Consider the following 23,154-nt stretch of genomic DNA (forward strand, 5'->3'; position numbering starts at 1 on the left):
AAAATGGGTTAATGAGTTTGACTCAGAAACTGCACTGTTGAATCCTAATATCAATATCGCAAAGTATCATACATGCCAAAACCAAAACAAACGTGTATGATCTAATAAAGCAAATTATTGCAACTACGGATTGAGTAACATGCCTGTTAGTATTGACAAAAACATATTTTCTTTAGATGCTGAGAAAAACCACCGAAGCTAATCATCTATAGGCTTTACTTTTTAAACGAATTTCTTGTCTGAAGATCCTCCAGCTGGCACACTTCCCACAGAAGGAATCACGAGGACGGAAAAAAATGGGAAAGATAGTCCGAGAATAACTGAAGGAACCTCAAACTAAAGTCCGAACTCCCAAGGACTGCTTGTAGTACAGATAAATTGACAGATTGGGGTAAAGACGCACAAAAAAGCAGCTTAAGAAAAATTATCTTAAAATAATATTACACCACAATACAATTCTCACTCAAATTTTTCATGTTCAAAATAAAACAACAGTTAGTCCAACATCTTTGTCCAATCAAATTCTTCCCATCTCCTTGCAAAGTCTGACGCAGCTTTGCGTTGCATTTCAACAGTCTCCTGCTGCCTTCTCCGATACATATCTTCCTCTCGAAGTTGTAGCATGCCCCTGATGACATTAAGACCGAATTGACTCTTGAAGTTCTTTTCATCATCAATAACATGGACAAAGCCTTTCTGCAGACCAAATTCTACGTGAAAATAAGGGAAATTTTTTGGAATGGAACCTCTCAATCCCTTGACACTAGTATCAATCAGCTTCTTAGCATCGTGTTGACTCCACTCATCTTCAGCTTCATCAATTGCCTGCAGCAGAACCAATTTAGACTGTCATCCCACCTTAGGCGATAAAAATCGTAAATCCAAACTGACAGAAGACAAAATATTAAAGCAACATAAAAAGAGGTTTCTAACATTGCCTGTTGAAAGCTACCGACAATTAAATATGTGGAATCAATTTCACAGAGTGCAAAAGATTTAAAAAAAAGTAGCTTAGCAGACAAGTCATATCTGACAAAGAAAAGGCAACTAAACCAAAAACATAAAAAATTGTTCCAAAAAAGTATGCAACATAAAAACAGGTTTCTATGATTAGTAATTAATCTACTGAGAACATAAACTGAATATGTAAAATCAAATTTATAAGTGCGTTGAGCCACATTCCTTGACCAAAAATGTATCATAGAGTTTCTCCAAGCCAGAGTTTGAACCCAGATAAATACCAGGGTGAATTCCCAGAAACACTTGAATTTAGAATTTAACATCAAAAGTAGAAGATTAGCAAACCCAAGCTCTAAGATACCAGCCACACAACATGTATCTAACCTTCTTAAAGTAATTTGGTGCTTCCTTAGCTATATCTCTTGGGATGGGGATGCATTCAATTGTACAATGCCGCCGTTGTTGTGCCAAACCCATCACAGTTTCAAGAAATAGTACATCCTTTTCCTCTACTGCAAACATCCTGAGAAGACATTTTTTGAAGTTGCGAATTTCTTCCCACACATTGTCATCAAGATTTCTAGTTGATGCTTCATGCTGCAAGAAAAATTTGAATAATTTTTCACTTTATGAATCCTCTGATACATTGCATGTAATATGATTAAATTCTAAAAACGTACCATAATTTCCTCACCTGTAATGGTAAAATGTAGCAATGACCAGGAACAACTGGTTCCCATGGAGGAAGCATTAAATACGTGAAATTTGCAATCGATATTGTTAGATGTTTTGACCTTGAAGGGTTATCAAAACAGAGATTGCAACGCTCCTGCTGAGTTAAAATGCGCTTGTGAATTTTCACTGTTGCATTCTTGCCTGTCTGTCCTGTTAATTCTTCTTTCTTTTCTTTTCTTCTACCTGGGATGTTATCAAAGTCATACTCATCATCTGCCTGAGAATCATTTCTGAACTGTTTGTTGCGCATAATCAATGAAGCCAAATTTAAGTCTCCATCATCTTCAGTTCTTTGCTTTGCCCATGCACTGATCTTCTTCAAATCAGATCTGATAGAATAAGCATGTAATTAGATGTAGGAAATAGGAAGGGCAGAAAAAACAAGAAAACACATGCTATGTTCAACATACCTGCCATTATCTACTTGATTCACAGCATTTTCTTTAGTAGAGTTGCGTGCAACATTTTGTGACTCTTTCTGTTACAGGGGTTAAAACACTTAAAATTAGACATCTTAAATTGTTTATACAAAGGGCTTCTAAAAAGGTCGTGATATAACATAACAAGACACATTATATGGTATATAAAGTACAAACACAATAGAAAAGTATAGAGGACAATATTGTGAATATTTGGAAGTGACAAACTAACGAAATAAGGAAAGTATAACTTTAACAGGAAGTACTGTTAAAATTTGTGTACACAAAAATAAATGTCACTGGAAGAACTTTTAATTATGTTAACGATAAAATCTGAGTTGCCAATTCGGGTTTGAGTTTGGATGCAGGTCTGAAATTTGGGTTCATGTTTACAAAAGAATGTTGGTTTTTAATTATGTATGTGCATATGTATATATGTGCAGTAGCAAATAAGTTCATACACCACTATGCTAATAATAAAGCAACATAGCAAGATACACCACCACATATATTAATGTTACATTCCAAATGACACATATTTTAAACTTTTTGGCCTTTTTAGTTGTCTATTTTAGGGTTGGAGCATTGGATTGACTAAAATAGAACAAAAAACGTCAAAAATATCCATTATGGGCCAAATTCAGCCTGGGTTCTGCCACAGATTTGCAAATTCATCATTAAACTCTAAAATTTGTGTTGGGTTCATCTGACAGAATTTGTGCAGACTTTGAAGGTCAACGGCGCAAGACTATGACAATGGCCAGACTTTGCATGAACCAGACCAGACTCTGGGTTGCCAGGAAAGAATTTAGTAACATAGAATAAAATCATTAATCGTCTCAAGAAAGTAAACCTGAAAAACATGACATTAAAACATATGCATTGGCTAGTGATCAGGATTGCTCGGCTTTCCATTTTACTTCAGTAGTCTATCAGTATGCCATGATCAAGTTTGCCTAAGATAAACTAAGCACAAGTGCACACAGCATTGTTACTGTCCAGGAACTTCTGACAAGAAAACAAATGCCTTAAGGGTATACCCAATGATTAGTTTTCAGCTAAGTTAGTCATTCTGGCCCTCATGCTGATGCAGGTGCAGGATTTTGATGTGTGGATGTGCGATTTTTTTTTTTTTGGATTTCGGATGCGTTTGGGGTCTGCAAATATCTTTTCTGGGATTTTGGACACATTCAAAATGCAAGAAATATACAAAAATAAACATTCCATAAGATGATACCTCACCGTTGATAGTTCAACTTCAAACTTCACAAACACAAAGTGAAAAATAAACAAATTGAAATGAGGAGCAAAAAATGAATTTAAAAAATGAATTGAATACATGCAAAACAGTGCTCTCTGGATGCTCTTCAGTGCATCCCAAGAGCACCTAAGTCTCAGGATGTGCTTGTTGGGTGCACCCACGTGGAAAAAGGATGCATCTGTGCACCCGCATGCACCAGCCCCCGCACCCAACAAAAACCAGAGAGCACCAGTATCTGAGATTTTAAGGATTGCTCATCTTTCATTTTTCCTAATTAGATGAAGCCATGGTCAAATTTCCATTACATAAGTAACACATAACTGCCCCATGGGACAGTGTTACTGTCAAAACATTTCTCACAAAATCCTAATAAAACACAGGAATGTTTATGCTGCTTGCCATTGTATATTATCAGCCAGAAACCAAATTGAAAAAGAGTAAAAAAAATACAAGACAGAGGAGAGATAGTTGAGCACAATCCAATAAATAGTAATTAAGCAATTAGCCAAGGAGCCAAGAAAGAATTCAGCTCAGGTAGGCCACCAATATGGAATCATGGTTACAGTTTACCAGTGAGTGAGCTTCATTTTTTGTCATTTCAAAAACTTCTTCCATGGAGAATTTGTGCACTGGTCTCACATACTCAGGAATTTTCTGAACTATAAGTGGCTTCATGAGAACTTAGAATATAAAATTTCGGTTTGCCAGGCTGATTTACTCCTCAAGGAGGTAGCTTTCTGTTTTTGAATTGTTTCAGATATTTTTGGCCTACATATTTGCATGATAAGTGTCTAAAATCTCCAACAGACATTCCACAAGTAAACATCTTCTAAAATATTCAAGGGATATGTGCTAATAATAATCATGCTGATTGTGAAAGCAAGAACCCTTACCCAAACACAAAAGTCCATAAAAGATTACTGGGGCAAGACCATTAAATTGAAGCCTTCGAGAAGGGCTATGAATCTGAGCCTAATAATTTTTGGGGCTGTGAATATGAGCCTAATATTTTTTGTACAGACAATATCTCTGCCAGTTAGGTCACTGAACATTTAAAAACTTCCAAAACATCCTAAGTTCCAATCACTGACATTGGTTGGCATTTATTTGGGTGCATCTAATACGATGTGTAGATCCAGCATCATTTAAAACTGAGGTATCTAAAAATGACATCCAACCCACAATACATTTTTATAATCACAAAAAAGCATGGTAGCAAAAGACCTCCAAATGAAAAATAAAATCATGTTTTCTCACCAAAGCCAAAAACTCGCCAAGGTCTGAAAATTAATTTGGGGAAAACTCAGCCAGTTTTCAGCAAAAACTCAGCAACTTAAAAAATGACTAAATTTAATTAGAAATGCATTTTATTGCAAAATTCAATGAGAAGATACATCCAATGAGTCAATAAATGAGAACACAAAACAAACAAGCTTAGTCTAGATATATTTAAACACAGAGTGGGTACAAAATTGCATTCTCTTGAGGAATACTGATGGCTGGAAGCAAAATAGTAAATAATTTATGTAAAATCAAAAGTAAATACATCACGCCAATCACATCTTCCTCTTCTCAGTTCTAATAAAAACAAAGGAAGAGGTAGAACTAGAGGGTCTAATCTTAAAAGTCTGCACTGGGCAATTATTGCCTTCTTGCTCGATAATGTCTAACTCAGTTTGTGGTTCGTCCTCAATCCTAGATATAGCTCTGCCTCTAGCTTCTCCTGGCACTAGCAATGACTACTCATTCAAGTGAATGTCATCCAGCATGAACCAAATCCACCCCCTCCTCCATAGGCTGGCTCTCCAAATAATTGATATCATCCTCTTCAAAAACTCCATTTCAAACCCACTGCATATGTGCTTCAAATCCACCTCAAGTCCGCTTCAAATCGATCAAAATCAATTTGCAAGTGTTTGGGACTTTTCCCCTCTCAGCAAAATACAAGTGAAGAAATGAGAGATACAATTGATTTGGGCCATTTTTTGCCTTCAGAAAACTCAGCAAGTACTTGACAAGTTCTTGCCAAAAATTCTGCAAGTTTTTGGCACCAGTAAAAGTCATAAAAACTTGCCAAGCCAAAAAACTCGGCCAGTTTTTGCAAATCGGAGAGTACTCTGCCAGTACTCCATCTATGGTTATATCTATAGGATGCTAGTTTTATAGATAGTTTATTAAAACAGTAACCTGCTCTCTCTAACCTTAATTGACTATAAATCAAAAATACTATACAAAGAAATATCTGCATAATTTGGATTTTGGACTATGTTTCAAAATAATTACCAAATCTTTTTTCTCAATCATATTTCATGTTTTCCTGAACTTCCCTAAAAAATGTAATGATCTACTTACCAACAGCTGGTCTGCCTCAGCATGCTTTCCCTTCAAACGTAGCTGCATTGCCTTAGCTGCCAATTGGTTTGCAGTTAATCCATGTACACTTGCAACACAGTTGATAGAAGTAGCCTCGGTTTTGTGAGGATCATTTCCTGTGCTATCTTGCTGATAAGCATAGTCTAACGAAGGTTTTTCACCTTTGGTGCTTAAATCTTTAGCAGATGCTTTATCAATCTCAAAAGCCACAGTTGTAGATGAATTATCAACTTCCATTGTTTGTGGTTCCTTGAAGTTCTGGAAGAAACTACCGTCATCAGAATATTTGTTTAAACTAGATGCTGCAGTTCTGATAAGCTCTGCATCTTCTGGTCGCACAATATGAGCATTTTTTTGGTTTCTCCAAGATAAGGAATTGTGTATTTTGGGTGCTTTCATTCGTGAACTTTGAAGAGAAACATCTCTCAAATAGTCTCGATTGTTACTCCTTATCTTTTGATCATCACTGTCCAAATCCTTCTCATTATCTCCATTTTTCCCACTTACATGTCCTCGTTGTTCCACTTTCCTCTCCCTTATGGCATGCAAATGAGAATGAGCAGAAGCTGCTCTTGTAGTTGCTACAGATGCAGTGTATTTAGCAAGAGAACCCCAACGCTCTTCTACAACCTGAAAATGTGGAAAGAAAAGCAGTTTTCAAGTGTTTATATAAAAAGTGGCTGTAAGGAACATTGACCTTAAAATTCAAACAATGACCAACTCAAAATTCAGTATTCCACATTTGAGGATATTTTTCAACATCAATCACCTCATCAAGCTTCCGTCCTTCTCGAGCTGCCTGTTCTTTTGCTCGCTTCAGAGCTTTTAATCGCCAACTAGCACCTCCATCACCAACAATTGAGGGAGGTGGCAACTGGCTTTTTCCCAACTGTGCTGTCTTTTCATCGTCTTCCAGATGGGCAGAACTCTCACCCTTGAGATATGGGTTCAATTCCCTGGGATTTGATTTAGGCTCCTGAAAATCAACTACACAAACTGTTAAATGCATCTAGGAGGGAAGTAAAAGACTTCTGAAATATGTATTTCAAACCAATAATCTCTTTTGCATAAGCATTGTAAGTTGTCATTTTCTTAAAATCTTACAATATGAAAATAAAACTCAAATTTACCACAGAAACGACTAATACTAGCATTTTGAAAATCCATTTAGTAATTTTAATGTAAAAATACTGACATATAAAAAACAGCAATATGTGTTTGCAAATACATATGGTACCCTCTTCATATTTCCATTCAAATTTTATTTTCATTAGAAAAGAACTCAGAATTGAGAAGGAAGCTTAGTAGGTTTGTGCATAAGATTACATCAAGACTGTGTAATCACTAATCAGGTCCTCTGTTGACATCTGGACCATTGGAATCATGTCCGAAGTAAGCAGCTCTATTGTGGGCCAAAAACAGTGGTCAAGTGATTTATTGTTTGAAGATTTTTGCATATTCACATGCCTAGATGGTCATCACCATCGGGTGTTATAACAGGGGTTCTAGTGCTTGTACTTTTCTTCCTGCAAGAACTTTGCAGCCTAGCCCATTTAGTTTGACCCTATCCATATTAATATTAACAGATCCTGCATTGACTCTCTTATAATGGTTAATGAAAATGCTCAAAGTTCTTCTCATTCTGGCACAACCTTTGCAACAGACATCTGGCAGTACTAATTTCCAGCCTTTGTCTCAACATTCTTCCATCAGCACCTCAACCTGAGTAATAGCAGCTATGTTTCCCAGGCCATTTTGAATTTCATTTATGTCTCTATTCTCTTATATTCACTCATCTGTTCTCAAGAGATGAAATTTGTCAAAGACGAACAAGCAACAATACATAGAGCTCATACCCTATTGTGTTGATTTAAAATTTGTAACCCTTGGAATTTGCAGAACATACTTGCCATTCCTTGATATTGTATTCTGCATTAGCATTGTTAATACTTAGTGAATCAATTCCATAGAACTAGATTGTTGTTTTTTCAGTAAATGCTTGTACAATTTAATTTGCCAAGATAAAAGGAAAAGGCTATCTTCTAATACACTTCATTTCAGGAAAGAAAAAAAAAAAAAAAATCATTTAATTTGTATAATTTTATTAGCAAAAAAAACTCGAAATTGTGAATAATCAGATACATTATTCTTGAAATGCTTTTCCTTATGAAACCCTAGCAAGCAAAATGGCTTCTTTCATTAGCATGAAAGTAGCTTCAACTTTTTATAAAGGATAAGACACATCCTGCATATTTTACTGGAATAAATTTTTGAATAGAGATTCTGCAGAAGATAATTTGTTTTACTTGTACAGAGGTGGATAAGAAGGATATTTTAGCAAGGGTGCACAGGGAAAGGGATACTTGGATACCCAGGGTACGGGTACAACTATGGGTATTTTTTTAAATAGGGGAGGGGGCACTTAGATACATCAAGTTTTGTTTTAATATAATTTAATGTTTATAGATAATCTAAAAACGGAAGTCCATGGTTTTCCAAAACAATAACAGTCACAAAGTTTGCAGATGTAACGTATTGTTTTCAGTTTCAGATTTGCAATGTGTTTGTCATAATAAAATATACTGAACATTTAGATGCATAACAGAAAAGACAGACTTTAAAATTGAACAAGATCGTAGATCAATGGATCATATAACAATGACATATTGCAAATGATTAACTTCTGACTTGAACTGTGATAAAGTTTACTGTTAATCATTACTGTATCAAAGTTTCAAACAGATTACACATTGAATTAAGCCAAATAAACAACATGCCGATATGCATACCAAAAACCAAGACAAAAATCAGAAATCTTATTCAAGGTCCTCAGCTATGATGCTCTCCACTTTGAACCCTGGGGAGATCTTTTTTATTTTCTGGGAATAGTTACTCTGTCGCAAATGTTTTTGTGAGTATAATGTTGGCTTCAAGAATAATCAAGACTAAGCCCCTGGGGAGATTTTGTTATTTTCTGTATTGTTTCTTTCAGCTATTCCGAATGGTAGTAGTTGTTTACTATATCCAGGATAAAAATATTTTGGTTATGGTCTAGTTTGAAAAGAGGCAATTGTTCTCAAATGGTTGGAGCTAAATGGAGCTATAGCATTATCGTGAATATTTGTGTGGTGACAATAGTAGGATCAAATATTATATTAAGCTGACAAAGTCATAACATCCCTAGACATGGTATTCAAGTTAGTGAAAGCCAACATTCTATAGGACCATTCAATATTTGAAGCTGTCAGAACACTGATTCCGGAAATATTGAAAATCCAGAGATTGTTATCATATCTGAGATGGTTGGTCCACTATAAGAGTATGGTGGTGGTGAGAAATAATCCATTGCTTGAGATATTACATATTACAAAGTGTGCTACTTTGTGGAGTTGACCTTGGGGTACCATACAGGGTCTCGACTAGCTACAGCAGGGCTATTTATGCAAATAATCATTATTGAGAGTAAAGTATCAAGGTGATACCGAGAAGCTTGTTTTGAATAATCTAGCTCAAATTATATCTATCTGAAATTCTGGAGACACTGTTCAAAGCCTATGAAATATATTCTAGGTACTCAAAAGACTTGAAAACAATATTTGAGTTTGGGTGCCAATTTATGAAGACTGACATCACATTAAATTGATCTCTTAAATATATTTGCTGCATAAATCCATTGTCAGCCAGTCAAAGGACCATTGGTTAAACTCTGAAGAAGAAGATCAAGAGTTTATTATAGTATGGATAAGATCAGCGAACTACCATTGGAGTATAACCCAGAAAGTGTTAGCCCAATGACAGACTTGAAAAGAAATGTTCTCTCCAAAGAGTTCAATAAGACTCTTAATACTGAGCAACTACATGACTTCCAGAATGAGAAGTTAATAGGGAGTACATTCAAGCAAACAACAGGGGCACCTCTTGACTGTGGTAGCAGTTGTAAAATGGTATCAAATGACATAGTAGAGTTGAGCAAAGTACTCTATGAAACAAGCAGACAACTTGGGTTAGAAATTATAAACAAGGAACATGTCCTCAGCACATTCATCCAATTAGAAGGATGTTTGACCATGGTAGAGCAATCACCCCCTCATTTATTACAGATTGCTCTTGCTCTTATAGTGTGTGCTTTGAGTCCAAACAAATAGCTGGAGCATTCAAACAACCAGATAGGTTTATTAGTCACCTTTTGTTTGATGGAAGTTACAAGGGGATTTTAGTACCCCAAGAACCTTATGAAGAAGATATAATGAAGGAGGTACTTAAGTTAATGGCTGATAGTTTTCAAAATCTTGGAGACACCAGCAGTTGTCATTTCTCAAAAAGAACTGCTATATTTAAGTCATTTGCAGAAATCAGATTATGCAATATTATGCTTGACATAAGATTGTATGATTTAATACATACTGTGTTTCAAAATCTACTAGGCACAATCAGGAAAGAACGCAATGCAAATGTTATTGCAGTCATGGAAAACATTATGGTTTTAACAATTAATGGGAGTGATGCTCATTTCTAGCCACTAATTCAAATGTTGTTAGCAATTTCAGATAGAAAACAAAAGGCTTTTCAAAGTCCTTGTAAGCTGGTCAACAGGGTGCTCAAACAATGTGAGCCAAAAATTGAGAAGTGCAAACAACGGCAGGCTAAACAAGAATCAAAGGTAAGGGAGTTACAGGTTGTCGAATCTCAGAAAATAAGCAAGAATCAAATGAGGAAAGAGCAGGTTTGTTTCACTTGCAAGCATAACTAGTCACTTGATCACACTTGTGAGAAAAACAAGAAAGAAGAATCAACTCAAGAAGTGCAGATCAGTGTTGACGAAGTTAAGGACTTGGTAGTCCAACTTCAACATGATGCAGATCATGAGAGGGGTCCCACTATGGATGATAGTAAGTGATGTTCTAGAATCTTATTTGATGAATTGGAAGTGGTTACTGACAAGCATTTTCATGAAAATGTCTACATACATGATATGCCTAAAAATGAAATATAGCTCTCCATCAAGATGGACTCTAAAACCAATGGTGTAATAGTTGATGAGATAATACAAATGAAGATAGAGGGAAATTCTGAAAAATGGTGCAGCTGAAAACGAATCTAGTATTCAAAGTCTAGAGCAAGATAATACTATAGGGGCTGATTTGAAGGACCAATTAGAAAATTTGTTTCAGGTTGATGATTTTGGAGCATATAATTTGGAGGATAAGTTGAAAGTACCAAATAATATGGTTACTGCAGCATTAGTGCATTTTAACAAAACCCATAAAAACATTGAAGAAACCATGTGGGAAATTAAAGGTGTTGAAAAGGAGAAGGGAAAAATGGATGGAATCAATAGTGCAAACCTTCACACTCTTAAGAAAGCACTAGAAAGAGTGAAATCAGACTACTTGAAGTTTCTCAAAGATAGGGATATAGCTATCAAACATGTTGAAGATAAAGAGGAGATAGATGAGTTATATCTCCAACTAAGTATGACACATTACTCCTTATATCAGGCTGGAAATCAGAATTCTACTGCAGTCATTCACAAGGAAGATGAACAAACAAATTATGCAGATGGCACAAAATTTGAAGGAATCAATACCATTTGTGGGCATGAAAACCAAAACAATATTTCCACCATTCCTCATCCTAATGAGACACATTTTGCTAATGAATGGGCAAGAAGTCAAATACATAAATTCTGATTTTTACAACAGCAGTAACATGATCTTACTAGATCATGAGGTAGAAGATGAATCATGTGGCTTTACTTCAAAAACTATGTAGGGAGATGATCATTTCATTGATGGCAATGTTGATTTTAGTGATGATACTTATGATGAAGCTAATAATTCAGAGTTGTCCTTAGTGTGCCCTGAGGGTTTTTACAGCTTATCTAGAGATTTATCACCAGATTCTTACAATATGGCAGCTGCCTGCTTATCGATTGGTGATTTTATCTTTCTACATACTCCAATTACCAGTGGTTGCCTGACTTGGACTAGTAGTACATTTTCAGATTTGACTTAGCCTACAGGGGTTAGTGAGTTTCATATATTCCAAATGAGACGTTTATCTTTCTAGTTCAACAACATATCAGTGACATCATTGTCGTTATAGATGTTGATCCAAGTTATGAGAGTGACATTTTGAGGCATGATGAGTTGGTTTCCTTGCATATGGGCAGTGTGTTGGGCACCTATTTATCCAGTTGGCTGATTCAGGAGGTTGGAGATTCATCAATCATCTATTTCTACTCCTAGGATCGTGCTGATAGGTTGGTTTGGGATCCACGTGTTAACAAGATGTATGTTTTACATTTTGTTGATTATGTTGTGATGCTACACAGCCACAGATTTATAATCAGAGTTGCATAGTCTACAGTCACAGTGGAGATTCAAAGATTGACATGGGATCCAAGGATCATACTGATAGTTGGGTTATGTTCTCACTTTTGGTACCACAACTTGACAAATCCTGAATTTAGAGTTACTAGTATGGGCCATAGTGATGCTAGCACATGAATATGGGACCCCAGTAATGCCTTATGGACTCATGATTGCTTGAGGGAAAGCAATCTCGAGGAGGGAGGACTTGTAGTGTCCCCTTTGTGAGACATTAGGAATTATGGAGTTAAACTCATAAAATATTAAATTTCACTTATGAGAGTTTAAAGCAAATTAAGAAACGAGTCAATTTAATATTATAAAGGGAATTAAAAGGTGACAAAGAAGGAAAAAGACAAAAGGACACGAGAAGGAAACTAAAGAGTCGTTGTTTTGAGCATAAAAGAATGACAAGTTCATTTTCAACATGCTTGGATTTGAAATTGATTTTTTGGTTTCTCTTTGGAGAGCTATGGGTAGTTACTAGCTTTCTCTTGTTGAAGCCTAAGGACAGAAACTTTTAGGATTTTTTGGTGGATTGGACATAGCCCCAATTCTCATCTGCAATGGGTTTGTATGAGAATTCACATTTGAAATAACAGGTGCATTTAATAATTTCTCTCCAATTTGACCAAATAACTCTAATAAAGATCGGATTTGGATATCTAGTTATTGTATTGCTAATGTATAATGCAGTAACGTATTTTGAGATATTTTAATGAGCATTTACTGCTTCATTGCTAGTAATTTCTACTGGTTTATTTGTAAAAGATATCTATTATTTTTTGAATTTGAGGGAAAATATCTGATTGGGATATTACAACTAACCTCTTGCCAATTGTAAGTATGCCTTGTGTGGTGAGCTAGTGATTGTACTTCACTTCAGTTGATATTCAATCTTAAGTTTGCATCCATTTGATGGGATTGAAGAAGAAATATTAATTTGAAAATCATTTAAGTATACCTTAGAAGCTTGCACTATTTGGGTGGATTCACTGACAAGATTGCATCTAGTAAAGTCCAAGTTCATCCATACTTCCTTCCATTAATAGTTAGAAGTAAGAGTAGAAGTAGTAGTTAAGTTTGAGTTCAAATTGTGAGTATCGACTCCTTGTAGACAAAGACACTAAGATGAAATCAAGAATCATAGTTTTGAGGAAAAAGTGCCAAAACCTCTTGCAGATGAGCACTATGCCCCAAAACAAATTACATGATACTATGATTTGCCAAGAACTGTTGCAAATGAGCACTACAACTCAAACAAACTGGAAGAAGTCACGATTATTGTGGAAAATTGTGACAAAACCCTAAAATTTACAAAGTATCATTTTTCAAAAAAAAGGGTAAAAGCCCTATTAAAATAGGAATGCCTTACATTAATTCTGAAGGAAACAATTATAAAACCCAATGAAGAAAATCCCACGTGAGCAAGCAACTTTGTGAATTACGAAACCTAGAAATGATTTTTAAGGAGGGAAAAAATGGACATGATTTTTAAGGTGATAAATCAATCAAAAACAGACATAAGTTTTAAGGACAAAATTATAAAACCCTCAAAAAAAATTAAGGGAAAATTTATTAAGCTTCAAACTTGTTCAAGGGAAAGTAATTATTAAAAACTCCATAAATTTTTAAGGGAAAATTTTATAAATCCATGCAAACATATTAAAGGAAAAATTATGAAAAACCAAACTGAAACCATCTCCTTTACCTTCCAGAATGTATTTATCACATCCTCACTTTGTCTCTAAATATACGCCAAATCTCCCTGTAAGAATCTTATCCTTTTTCTTTGTGAAACTTCAGACTCTGAAAATGTCGTATGTATTTCCAAAGGCATTCAGTTCAGACTCGAAGTCGAATAGCTCTACAATTTTGCATATCGGTTGGCAACCAAAGTACTTGTATACACTAGCTACAGTACACATTTTCTCATTTCCTTTATAGTTGCCAATAATCTATTATGTGCTATAGTACATCTTTTCTCCATTGCTACCAAGAAGGGTTCTTTCTCCTTAGAATCTTCTAAAGAGCTCTTTTCTTTATCATCAATGATTGATTTTGGATCATCAACCTCAATTATTTCTTCATGTTCAACAATCTCTTTCAGCTTCTTTGATTTTGAAGGAGCACCAAAGACAGCCATTTCAATCTTTCTTTTTCCTAAGGACGAACTCTTCCCAAAAGCACTTGCACTACTACAAATCAAACCAAAACTCCACACATTTGCAAGACTCATAAAGAAATCCCAACTTATGTTTGATATTATCTTTCATCAGTAAAGATTTCAAGACATAAAGCTTCAAACACACAATCAGGGAGCCATAACAAAAGGGATATCCACTATCATTTGTCATAGTAATGTTTTCTACCAATTGTGTTCTCAACTATTCAGATAGGTCAAAGTTCTTTCCTTCCATCACAATTCGATGTGTTGTAAATATTGTTATAGCCATGTTGCACCTTCTCTATTTCCAAAATAAATATTTTTTAAAAAGTCATAAGCAACATACCTTACTACAAGATCTACAATAGTATCCACTTGTAATGCCCTTTGATATCTCATAATGTCAATTAGGGCTTTAACCTCTTTGTTTTTTACTGTCTTCTTACCGAAACAAGTCCACCACCACGCGGACCTGTAATGTCCAAAATAATTTCTTTTGTAATCTAAGAAGGTTCGTCCAACATCATGCAATTGCCCTGGACATGAATTATAATAATTTTAATAGAATCTTCATCTATGAACCATCGAAACTCACTCCAAATATCCCGATCAAAGTACCATAAATTTTGATTCTCTGAGATTCTTTTGTTGTTAGACAACTTTCAAGCAACTTGATTTTTATGTGATTAAACTCATCCAATTGCACTGCATCAAACTCTTTTCTGCCATTGGTCTCACCTTCGATCGCCGCCTTCAAATTCATCTGAACCACCTGCATTTGATTTCTTTTCTTCTTCAGCTTCCCTTAAAGAAACAATAAAAAATGATTGCAAAAACTTTGTATATTTTTTACTTGATCACAATTAGAGTTTTACCGCCAAAAACTCTCTTATGATATTGCTATCAGGATATAACTGTAAAGCTTTTGAGTCAAACTCAATAACCAATATTTCATAAGAAGTGGTTTACAGAAACCCATCTCTCATGACAATGAATAGAACACTTATCACTCATGGGATCTAGGTGATGCTCACAGAGGTGAAGCATCGGTACTTCCTAGGAAGTTACCCATCATGATTGTAAAACCTGTTTGCCACCTTGCACCTGCTTTCCATGCACATAACTCTTTTTTGGGCTCATATTTTCAAGTAACCAAGCCTCGTGCTATAAGATGCCCGATCACAACTATTTAGAGGTTGCTTCTAAGTGATTCTTGCATTCTCCGCACATTATTCTGCAAATATTGCCTTGTCGGTATGATATCACCTTAGTGGCAATGACTGAGAAAATCAAGAGATTATAGAGTATTTTATTGGTATTGCATTTCCAAGTGGCCTCCGCTATATCAGTTCGTAGTTGGAACATTTGCATCATATTTCCAATGTCTCATACTCATCAAGTTGCATCCCGAATTGCTCATAATGCTTTTAATTTATATCACGCTTGGTTTATTTGAAAGATAGTTATCGAGCTTAAAAATATTATTATATTTTACATGTCTATTTCTCATTAAAGATCCATTATAGCATGATGTGAAATTGCATAACCAATTCCGATATAAAATCCAAACGACCCTGTGAGAGTCGAAGCCTACTATAATATGTCATGGCCTTGTTCAATAAATCTTTTGGTATTGATTAGCCGAGGAAGCTGCAAGTACAGGGACATTAATTATCTATATGTCTCTCAGACTGGATGGCTTATCCCTCGGGAGTGTACCTTCAAGCATGTTAATCATAATTTGAATCAAGAAATAGTATCATAACCTCATTCAATAACCCCCTTAAGGAGTGTGGAGACTTGTTTTATAAAATAGAAATTTGCAAGTACCATGAATGCTAGATGGGTACACCAATGATCATCAAGGTCAACCGAGTAAGGTTGAGTTGAAAGGTGTATATCATGGAACTATGGACTATGTGGGAATGTCCTGCAAAATTGAGAATCATGTCAAGGATTATATAAAGAAGAAAAGTAAAGCTAAGTCTAGAAAACTATAACTTAGTCATCTCATGGTGATTCATTGAGGAATGTCTTATTCGTCAAGTCCAACGATCAGTAATCGGGCACACAGTGTCCATGTAAATCCCTAGCAAGAGTAGGTTTAGTGGCAATTGATTGTTGTGATCACTAGAGGTCAGAATAGCCACTGATTGGAAAGATAGACTATTAAGAGGGTATACAAGGTCTAGTTGGTGGAGTGGTTAACACGCTAACACAAGGATGCTCAAGTGGCAGGACATGATGGTGTTCTCGTGCTCTCTCTCGTGCAAGGTAGGGCCATTCTTAGTTGAGAGTGAGAGGGGATAAACTAGGTTCGCAATTGGGTGGTTAAGCCTTTGTCAATGCTTCTCTCCACGAATGCCCAGACTTGCACAAGGCAAATCAAGATTTCATTCATAGCCAAATGCAATTAACGGGTATCTTATTCCTTTCCATGTCTATCTAAAATCCAATTATGTGTATAATTAATTCTATTGCTATTGTATTACTTTCCTTTCAATAATTGAAAAGATATTTAAGTGTATCAACTAGTTAATAATCCTCTATATCATGTTCGTAACAGTTACTTTTCAATTTCTCTTGTCATTGTTGGTTATGATATTTCTGAGAAACATTAGTTTGTTATAACAGTTAATTCCCTTGCTTATGAACATGTAATTTGCTCATTCTTGTATGATAATAGAAGTCAATTAAAGGATAGGAATTTAGGTCATTACACAAAATAGGACCCATTGTCCCTGATTGGTCCAACAAGGGCGCATTGCGTCTCTAATTGGGTAGGGGTGCACTATGTCTCTACCTACCAGGGGTAGTGGCCCCTGAAGCAGCATCCATATCCCTGAACAGTTCTCGGAACTCAAAAATCAAGTACAAATTTTGAGAAAATCAAGTTTCGCTGTGGAAAAAGAGTTGAATTGATTTGAAGGAGAGGAAGGGGAAGACCTAAGTAAAGAGATCCTACCTCGAGTTTCGCATTATAGGATAGGAATGTGAAGGACTTATTAGGTCCTGCCTAGATCCTATTTAACAGGAGGATAAGAGAGATATGCAAATGCAGGATAAATGCAGTTTTAACATTAAATTATATTAAATAGGTGCTAAACAGTCATAAATTGAAGTGTTTCCAATTTAAGATGGTTCAGGTGGGCTTGTTAATTTTTGAACCAGAATCACATAACAGCAATAGACAAGAAACTAGAACAGCATATGAACTAATGACACAAATATCTATCCTAGAAAAAAAACCTCATCACTGAGGGAAGCAACCCAGACACATCTAAAATTAGTTCCTTTATAGAGTTCTCAAATAAGTACAAGATGAATGCTTATGATTGATGTCTTCACACAGTCAATCAATAAGCATATAGTTACAAAATCTTTAACTTGTTCTCCAACTTTTTGATGATACAATAAGCCCCCAATATATAGATTGGAAACTTTAGCTATTCAAATACAAAATATCATAGTTGCCCACTATGATTAGATAAGATCTTATCTAATCTTGTTTGATAAGATTAGTTGCCCACTACTATAGCTGCCCCCTATGATTAGATAGTTGCCTCCAATCATAGCTGCCCCCTGTGATTAAATAAGATCTTATCGTATTTGATAAGATTAGTTGCCCACTATCTTTATATAAGATCTTATCTTATTTTCATACTTGCCCACTATAGGCTAATCCTCATAGTTGCCCACTATGTCATAACTGCCCACTATCATAGCTGTCCACTATAAGCTTATCTTCATAGTGGCCCACTATATCATAGCTGCCCACTATCATAGTTGTCCACTATAAGCGTATCTTCATAGTGGTCCACTATATATCATAAGACATGATAAGGTACAAGTGCCCCACTATCTGCATCTAGTGGGATTCAACAATAATAAGCATGGATGTTCAGGTCTCTATTGCAGCTACAGACTTGCAGATCATCACAGGTAGAAAGATCTGACTCACATCTATCTCAGACTTCAACAGGGCTCACTGTCCTGAGAAAGAAGGGAACAAAAAAGGAAATACACTATTGAAATACAATAGATGGAAAAAACCTTGGCATACTACCAAATATGAACTAAGAAAATTGCATCTACATATGCATGAAATCAGTTCCAATTAAGGTCTGGTTAAGAACCTCTGCAATAGTTTTCCACACTGTCTGTACCGAATTGCCTGCACCATTTCCCACACAGAACTTACGCATACGCCTTATTTTCTACAATACTGTCACTATACCTTTGCGAACACACGTGTGTGTGTATCCGGTGTATATACTAAGTCAACACCAAATACTCTGACAAAAAAGAATATGTCAACACATTTCCAATCACATGCCATATCCCCAGAGAAAACCAAAGTGTGTCATCGACAAGAACCATAATTTGAAATAGGTCCAGCCAAAACATTCTAGCAGAGAAAAGAAATTAAATTGGCCCACATGTCATCAAAAAAATGCAATCACCAAAGCCCAAAAAGATGACATAATTTGCAACCGTGCCTCTAGACCATATCATCATGTTCCTAATTTGAATATAGCATTAAATGAACTTGTCAACACCCTATCCAAAACAATAGATGATTCTAGACATCTCTCAAATGTAAACATTACTACAAGTATCATTGGAACAGTTATTTTGAAGCACCAAGTATCAACCAGATCAGCAAAAGATATTGTTTCAGTTGTACAATTTCTGGACCACTAGCCACAAAGCACTCTTCATTTACTTAACTACTCACTTGAAAGCATTGAGCACAATACTCCTCAAGTCTGTAATCATCACACCAAAAACTTGGCTATCAAGAAGACCAATTCCTAATGCTAGAAAGGTATATCTGTAATTTTGCAACTCAATTGTTGGTTACTTAGCTTCTACTATCTAGACAAAACTTGCCATTCACATCAATATACACTGACACTACACACTGTAATCTGAGTGGATCACCAACTTCAACATCATTGACGATCTATCACACAAGTTCAACAATCTCTCCCTTTGTCATTGATGACAAGACATATATATACACTGTGATCTAAACAGATCACTGGATTTGACATCAATGACAACCAAACAAACAAGTTCAATAGGATTAGAAGGAACATTCCTAACAAGGTACCCGGAAAGCCCCTCCTTCCTAAGGCCAAAAGCAATCCCCTTGTCCCCGTTTTGCCCCATGGGACTCCCTAGTCCATAACACAAGGTAGCCTGCCTAGAAGGTGACCACATCACTCTCATTTACCCTACCAGGGATATTGGTAGCACACAAAACATTTATGACATTTCACACATAGATTCTATATTACAACATTCGTGAGTCATCAATAAAATGCATATAGACCACAGGTATGCGAATCTATATATGATTTTGTATCTATGTAATATCCTACCCAAATATTCTCTCTATTTTTTCCTCCAATAAATTTCAGAATCATAAACAAGAATTTATACAATAATAACCAGCAAATAACAAGTAAATAACTAGCAACACTAACCAGTAAATAACTAACAAATACTCTAAAATGTGTTATTGCATTATAAACCAGCAATGCAATAACAATTCAATCTTATAAACAGTGATAACAATCAAATTGGATAATTGGAAATGAACCAAAAATGCAACTGTGAACTTCGTCATGAATTCACCATAGCAGATGAATCGGGGCTACATCCAATCCACTCAAAAGAACCTAAGGGTTTGCATCCTCGGATTCCTAAAAGAGTTGAAGCTTCCTAATCTCTCCAAGAGAAATCTCAAACCAAACCAATATCCAAGCATACCCAAATGAATGAAGCCTTCCTCTCTTATTGTCCAAAGTTGCAACCCTTCAGCTCTCTTCTCCTGTCTTTTGTCTTATTCCTTCTTTGTCACTTTTAACTGCCCACATTATAATATTAAATTGACCCCTTCTTATAAATTTGTATTATGCTCTCATGGGTTGATTTTAATATTTAGTGGAAATGTCCTTAATTTCCTATTGTCCCCAAAAAGGGACATTACAAGTCCTCCCTTCTCGAGAGTGTTTGTCATCAAGCAATCGTTACCAGGATCCCACATAAATCTGCAAGTAGCTTTGTAGCCCATCCTAACATCAATGAGATAACATCCCCTCATAGTTGGAAGCAAGAAGTATAAGTGCAACTCATCTGTCCATAGGATGTATGGATCCCACATCACCCTGAAAATCATTGCTACACCCATCTGCTCGCTACTCTAATTAAAACTGCTCTAGGCCCAAGATTGTGTAACCACTCATCAATATATTACTGAAGTAAATCATTGATCATACGAATACCAAAATCCCACACTATTATACCATCACGACAATTGGATATGAGAAAATACAAATGTCTCGAGGAGCTATTAATACTAGACAACTCTCCAACTATGAGTGATCCCATATGGAAATGCATACTAATCTCTATCATAACCGTCCATCCTGAAATACTGATGGAGTCAAATTGCTCAATAGCTGAAATCAACATCAAAGGTGCCGAGAGGCTATACATTCCATCATCAGCCTGAAATGCACTTGGTTATGATGTTGTCATGAGTAAAGAAAGGACTAAAAATCCATCCCCTATGATCAGATTATAACTCCAACCCTCAACCAACTTCTATTCAGCTGGTGTAGCAAGGAGTCTATCAAACTCATGTGTAAGTCATGAACTAAAACCATGTGTAAGCTGATCGAAGAATGAGAAACAGCATTAAATCTGAAAATCAGGTCACCACACCAATCCTGTGAACCAAACTCACCACTAGGAACAGCAACTGAGTCCCACATCCTCCAATTAGGATCATCTTCCTCATGGGAATCTGAAAGATCTTCTGTAGTCAGCTCAAAAAAGTGGATTATCAAATGTCCAATCAGTTTCCACCTCAAACAAGGAATTGTCTACTAGCTGAAAATGATCCAAGCTTACGTTACTTGATTTTTTTTGGGGCAGTTATCCAAGTTGTAAGTCTGTTGAATGCTATAAGTTCTTCAATCACTTCCTCAAAAAATTCATGCCTTCTTTTATCCTCCTGCTCCCTAGATTGTTTGGTGACAACAATCTGATTTTTTGCTTCATGAAGAGCAACTCGTGTATTATTCAATGCCTCCTGAGCATTCTTAAGCTCCCTATTGAGCTTATTAACCTCATTCTCTTTTTTCCTTAGTTGATCAGCATATAGTTCAACAACTTTTAAACTATAATCCCTGTCTGAAATCAAACCAAAATAATCTGACTTCAAAGATTCTAAGGCTACTTTAACCCCTTGTAAATCAGCAACAATAGAATCACCTTCCATTCCCTTTTGTCTCTCTTCTATATGTGCCTTCCTGTAGATATCTTCAACGATCATGTGAGTATCATCATAACACACCAAGGCTGCAACAATCATCTCTTCATCAACTTTCAGCTGTTTTTTCAAAGAATCATTGTCACTTTGGCATGTATTTTCTAATTGGCCCCTAACACTGTCATCCTGAAATTTTGTTTTGATTGTTCCACTAAATCACTATTATGTATAAATGAATTGTTGTAGATAATACATGACTCATCAAGGATGTCATTATTGTCATCGTATGCTTCAAGCTCCTTGATTGATTGAGATGTGTGCAATGAAAAGGTGGTTGACATGTTATCATTTTTTGGTGAATTCTTATCATCTGAAGTCTCCAACACACTCTTCCCTCCAATTAGACCATTCTCCTCAAGATGGTTTCAATAACCAACTCCAAGTCACCAATGTAGAAAGTTCCATAACCCATACATGTGCTGTTTTGTAGGAGCAAAGTTGTGAGATTTTTATCTTCTTCTTTACTGGCCTGAATTTCTTCCTTTGCCTCAACATCATTATACCCCTTACAAATGTGATTAAGTGTCCATGTTTGCAGGCATGTGAAACAAATCTGATCTCTTCTCATTTGGTTTTTGCTCATTTTTGAAGATCCTACAACTTGTTTACCTGCTAATGTTAACTCCTGTTCAGTCATAAACTCCTTGAACGTGTCAAACTTATGTTCAATTAATTCATCCACAAGCTCGTAAGCCATAGGTGAGATTATGTTCTCCCTTCTCCACATAGCCAACAAATCAGAATTTAATTGCTTACACATGTCATTGTTTTCATCAGGGATTAATAAAATAATGGTTTTAATGCAAGCTCTCACATTGTTGGAATGGCGTTTCCTCAATTCTCTTAAGAAAATTTGAAACAATTGCTGAATCATTTCCTTACAACCGAAGTCCAACATGAGAATGAAAAATCTGGCTTTTTCCATAGGTTCTAAAATTTTTACCAGCTTTCCACAAGTAGGCTGCTTGTCATCATTTAACCCCTATAGACTGTCCACAATAAGCTGCAAAACTTTCCTCAACACATCATCGTTATAGGGTGTTATACGTGTTGTTATCCATGTGATTTCACTGAGACATGAAGCCACTACTAGTCTAACATTTTTATCTGGATATTCCATAAACCCTTGCTGAACCAAAGCAATCATTGAAGGTTGTAAAGCTCAATTGAGAAGTCTACAGTCTGCCTGGTCTACTTTGGATATACACGTCTCCAACCTTAGGAAGAAGAGCATCAAGAGACTTCAAGGGTCCTAGCTGCAAACCAATTAGGTAGAGCCAATTGCCTACTTCTTCTTTTTTCTGTAAGTCCCTTAGCTGCTCATGATTTAAAGTGGTATTAAATTCTTTCGAGAAGAAATCACTATTCATCTTTTCCAATGTTTCCAATTTGTCATTGTAAGAGTTCTTATTTGTATGAAACTTTTGCTTTGCGCTTTGAGGCATTTTAGCAAATAGTTTGTTTGCAGGTTTTCAATGCACAGTTTTCAATTTTTGCCCAGACATTACCATATTTCCAACTGG

General features: G+C 35.8%; 1 protein-coding gene across 10 annotated transcripts in view; it reads right to left on the minus strand.

The window, feature by feature from the left end:
• Positions 1 to 408: 408 nt before the first annotated feature.
• The window catches only part of LOC149568436 (CwfJ-like family protein), a 55,654-nt gene continuing 32,908 nt past the window's right edge, over positions 409 to 23,154 (minus strand). For all 10 annotated transcript variants that reach the window (XM_089821362.1, XM_089821360.1, XM_089821363.1 and 7 more), the window contains 6 exons: positions 6,518 to 6,724; positions 5,728 to 6,378; positions 2,106 to 2,173; positions 1,655 to 2,024; positions 1,345 to 1,557; positions 409 to 825 (listed from right to left, as the gene is read on the minus strand). In XM_089821362.1, the coding sequence (XP_089677488.1) occupies positions 496 to 825; positions 1,345 to 1,557; positions 1,655 to 2,024; positions 2,106 to 2,173; positions 5,728 to 6,378; positions 6,518 to 6,724 (1,839 nt within the window). In that variant the 3' untranslated portion in view covers positions 409 to 495. The remainder of the gene's footprint in view (positions 826 to 1,344; positions 1,558 to 1,654; positions 2,025 to 2,105; positions 2,174 to 5,727; positions 6,379 to 6,517; positions 6,725 to 23,154) is intronic.

The sequence above is a fragment of the Cupressus sempervirens genome, chromosome 3 (genome assembly GCF_028749045.1).
Source record: "Cupressus sempervirens isolate cs-2001-9-10 chromosome 3, ASM2874904v1, whole genome shotgun sequence".
Lineage (NCBI taxonomy): Eukaryota > Viridiplantae > Streptophyta > Pinopsida > Cupressales > Cupressaceae > Cupressus > Cupressus sempervirens.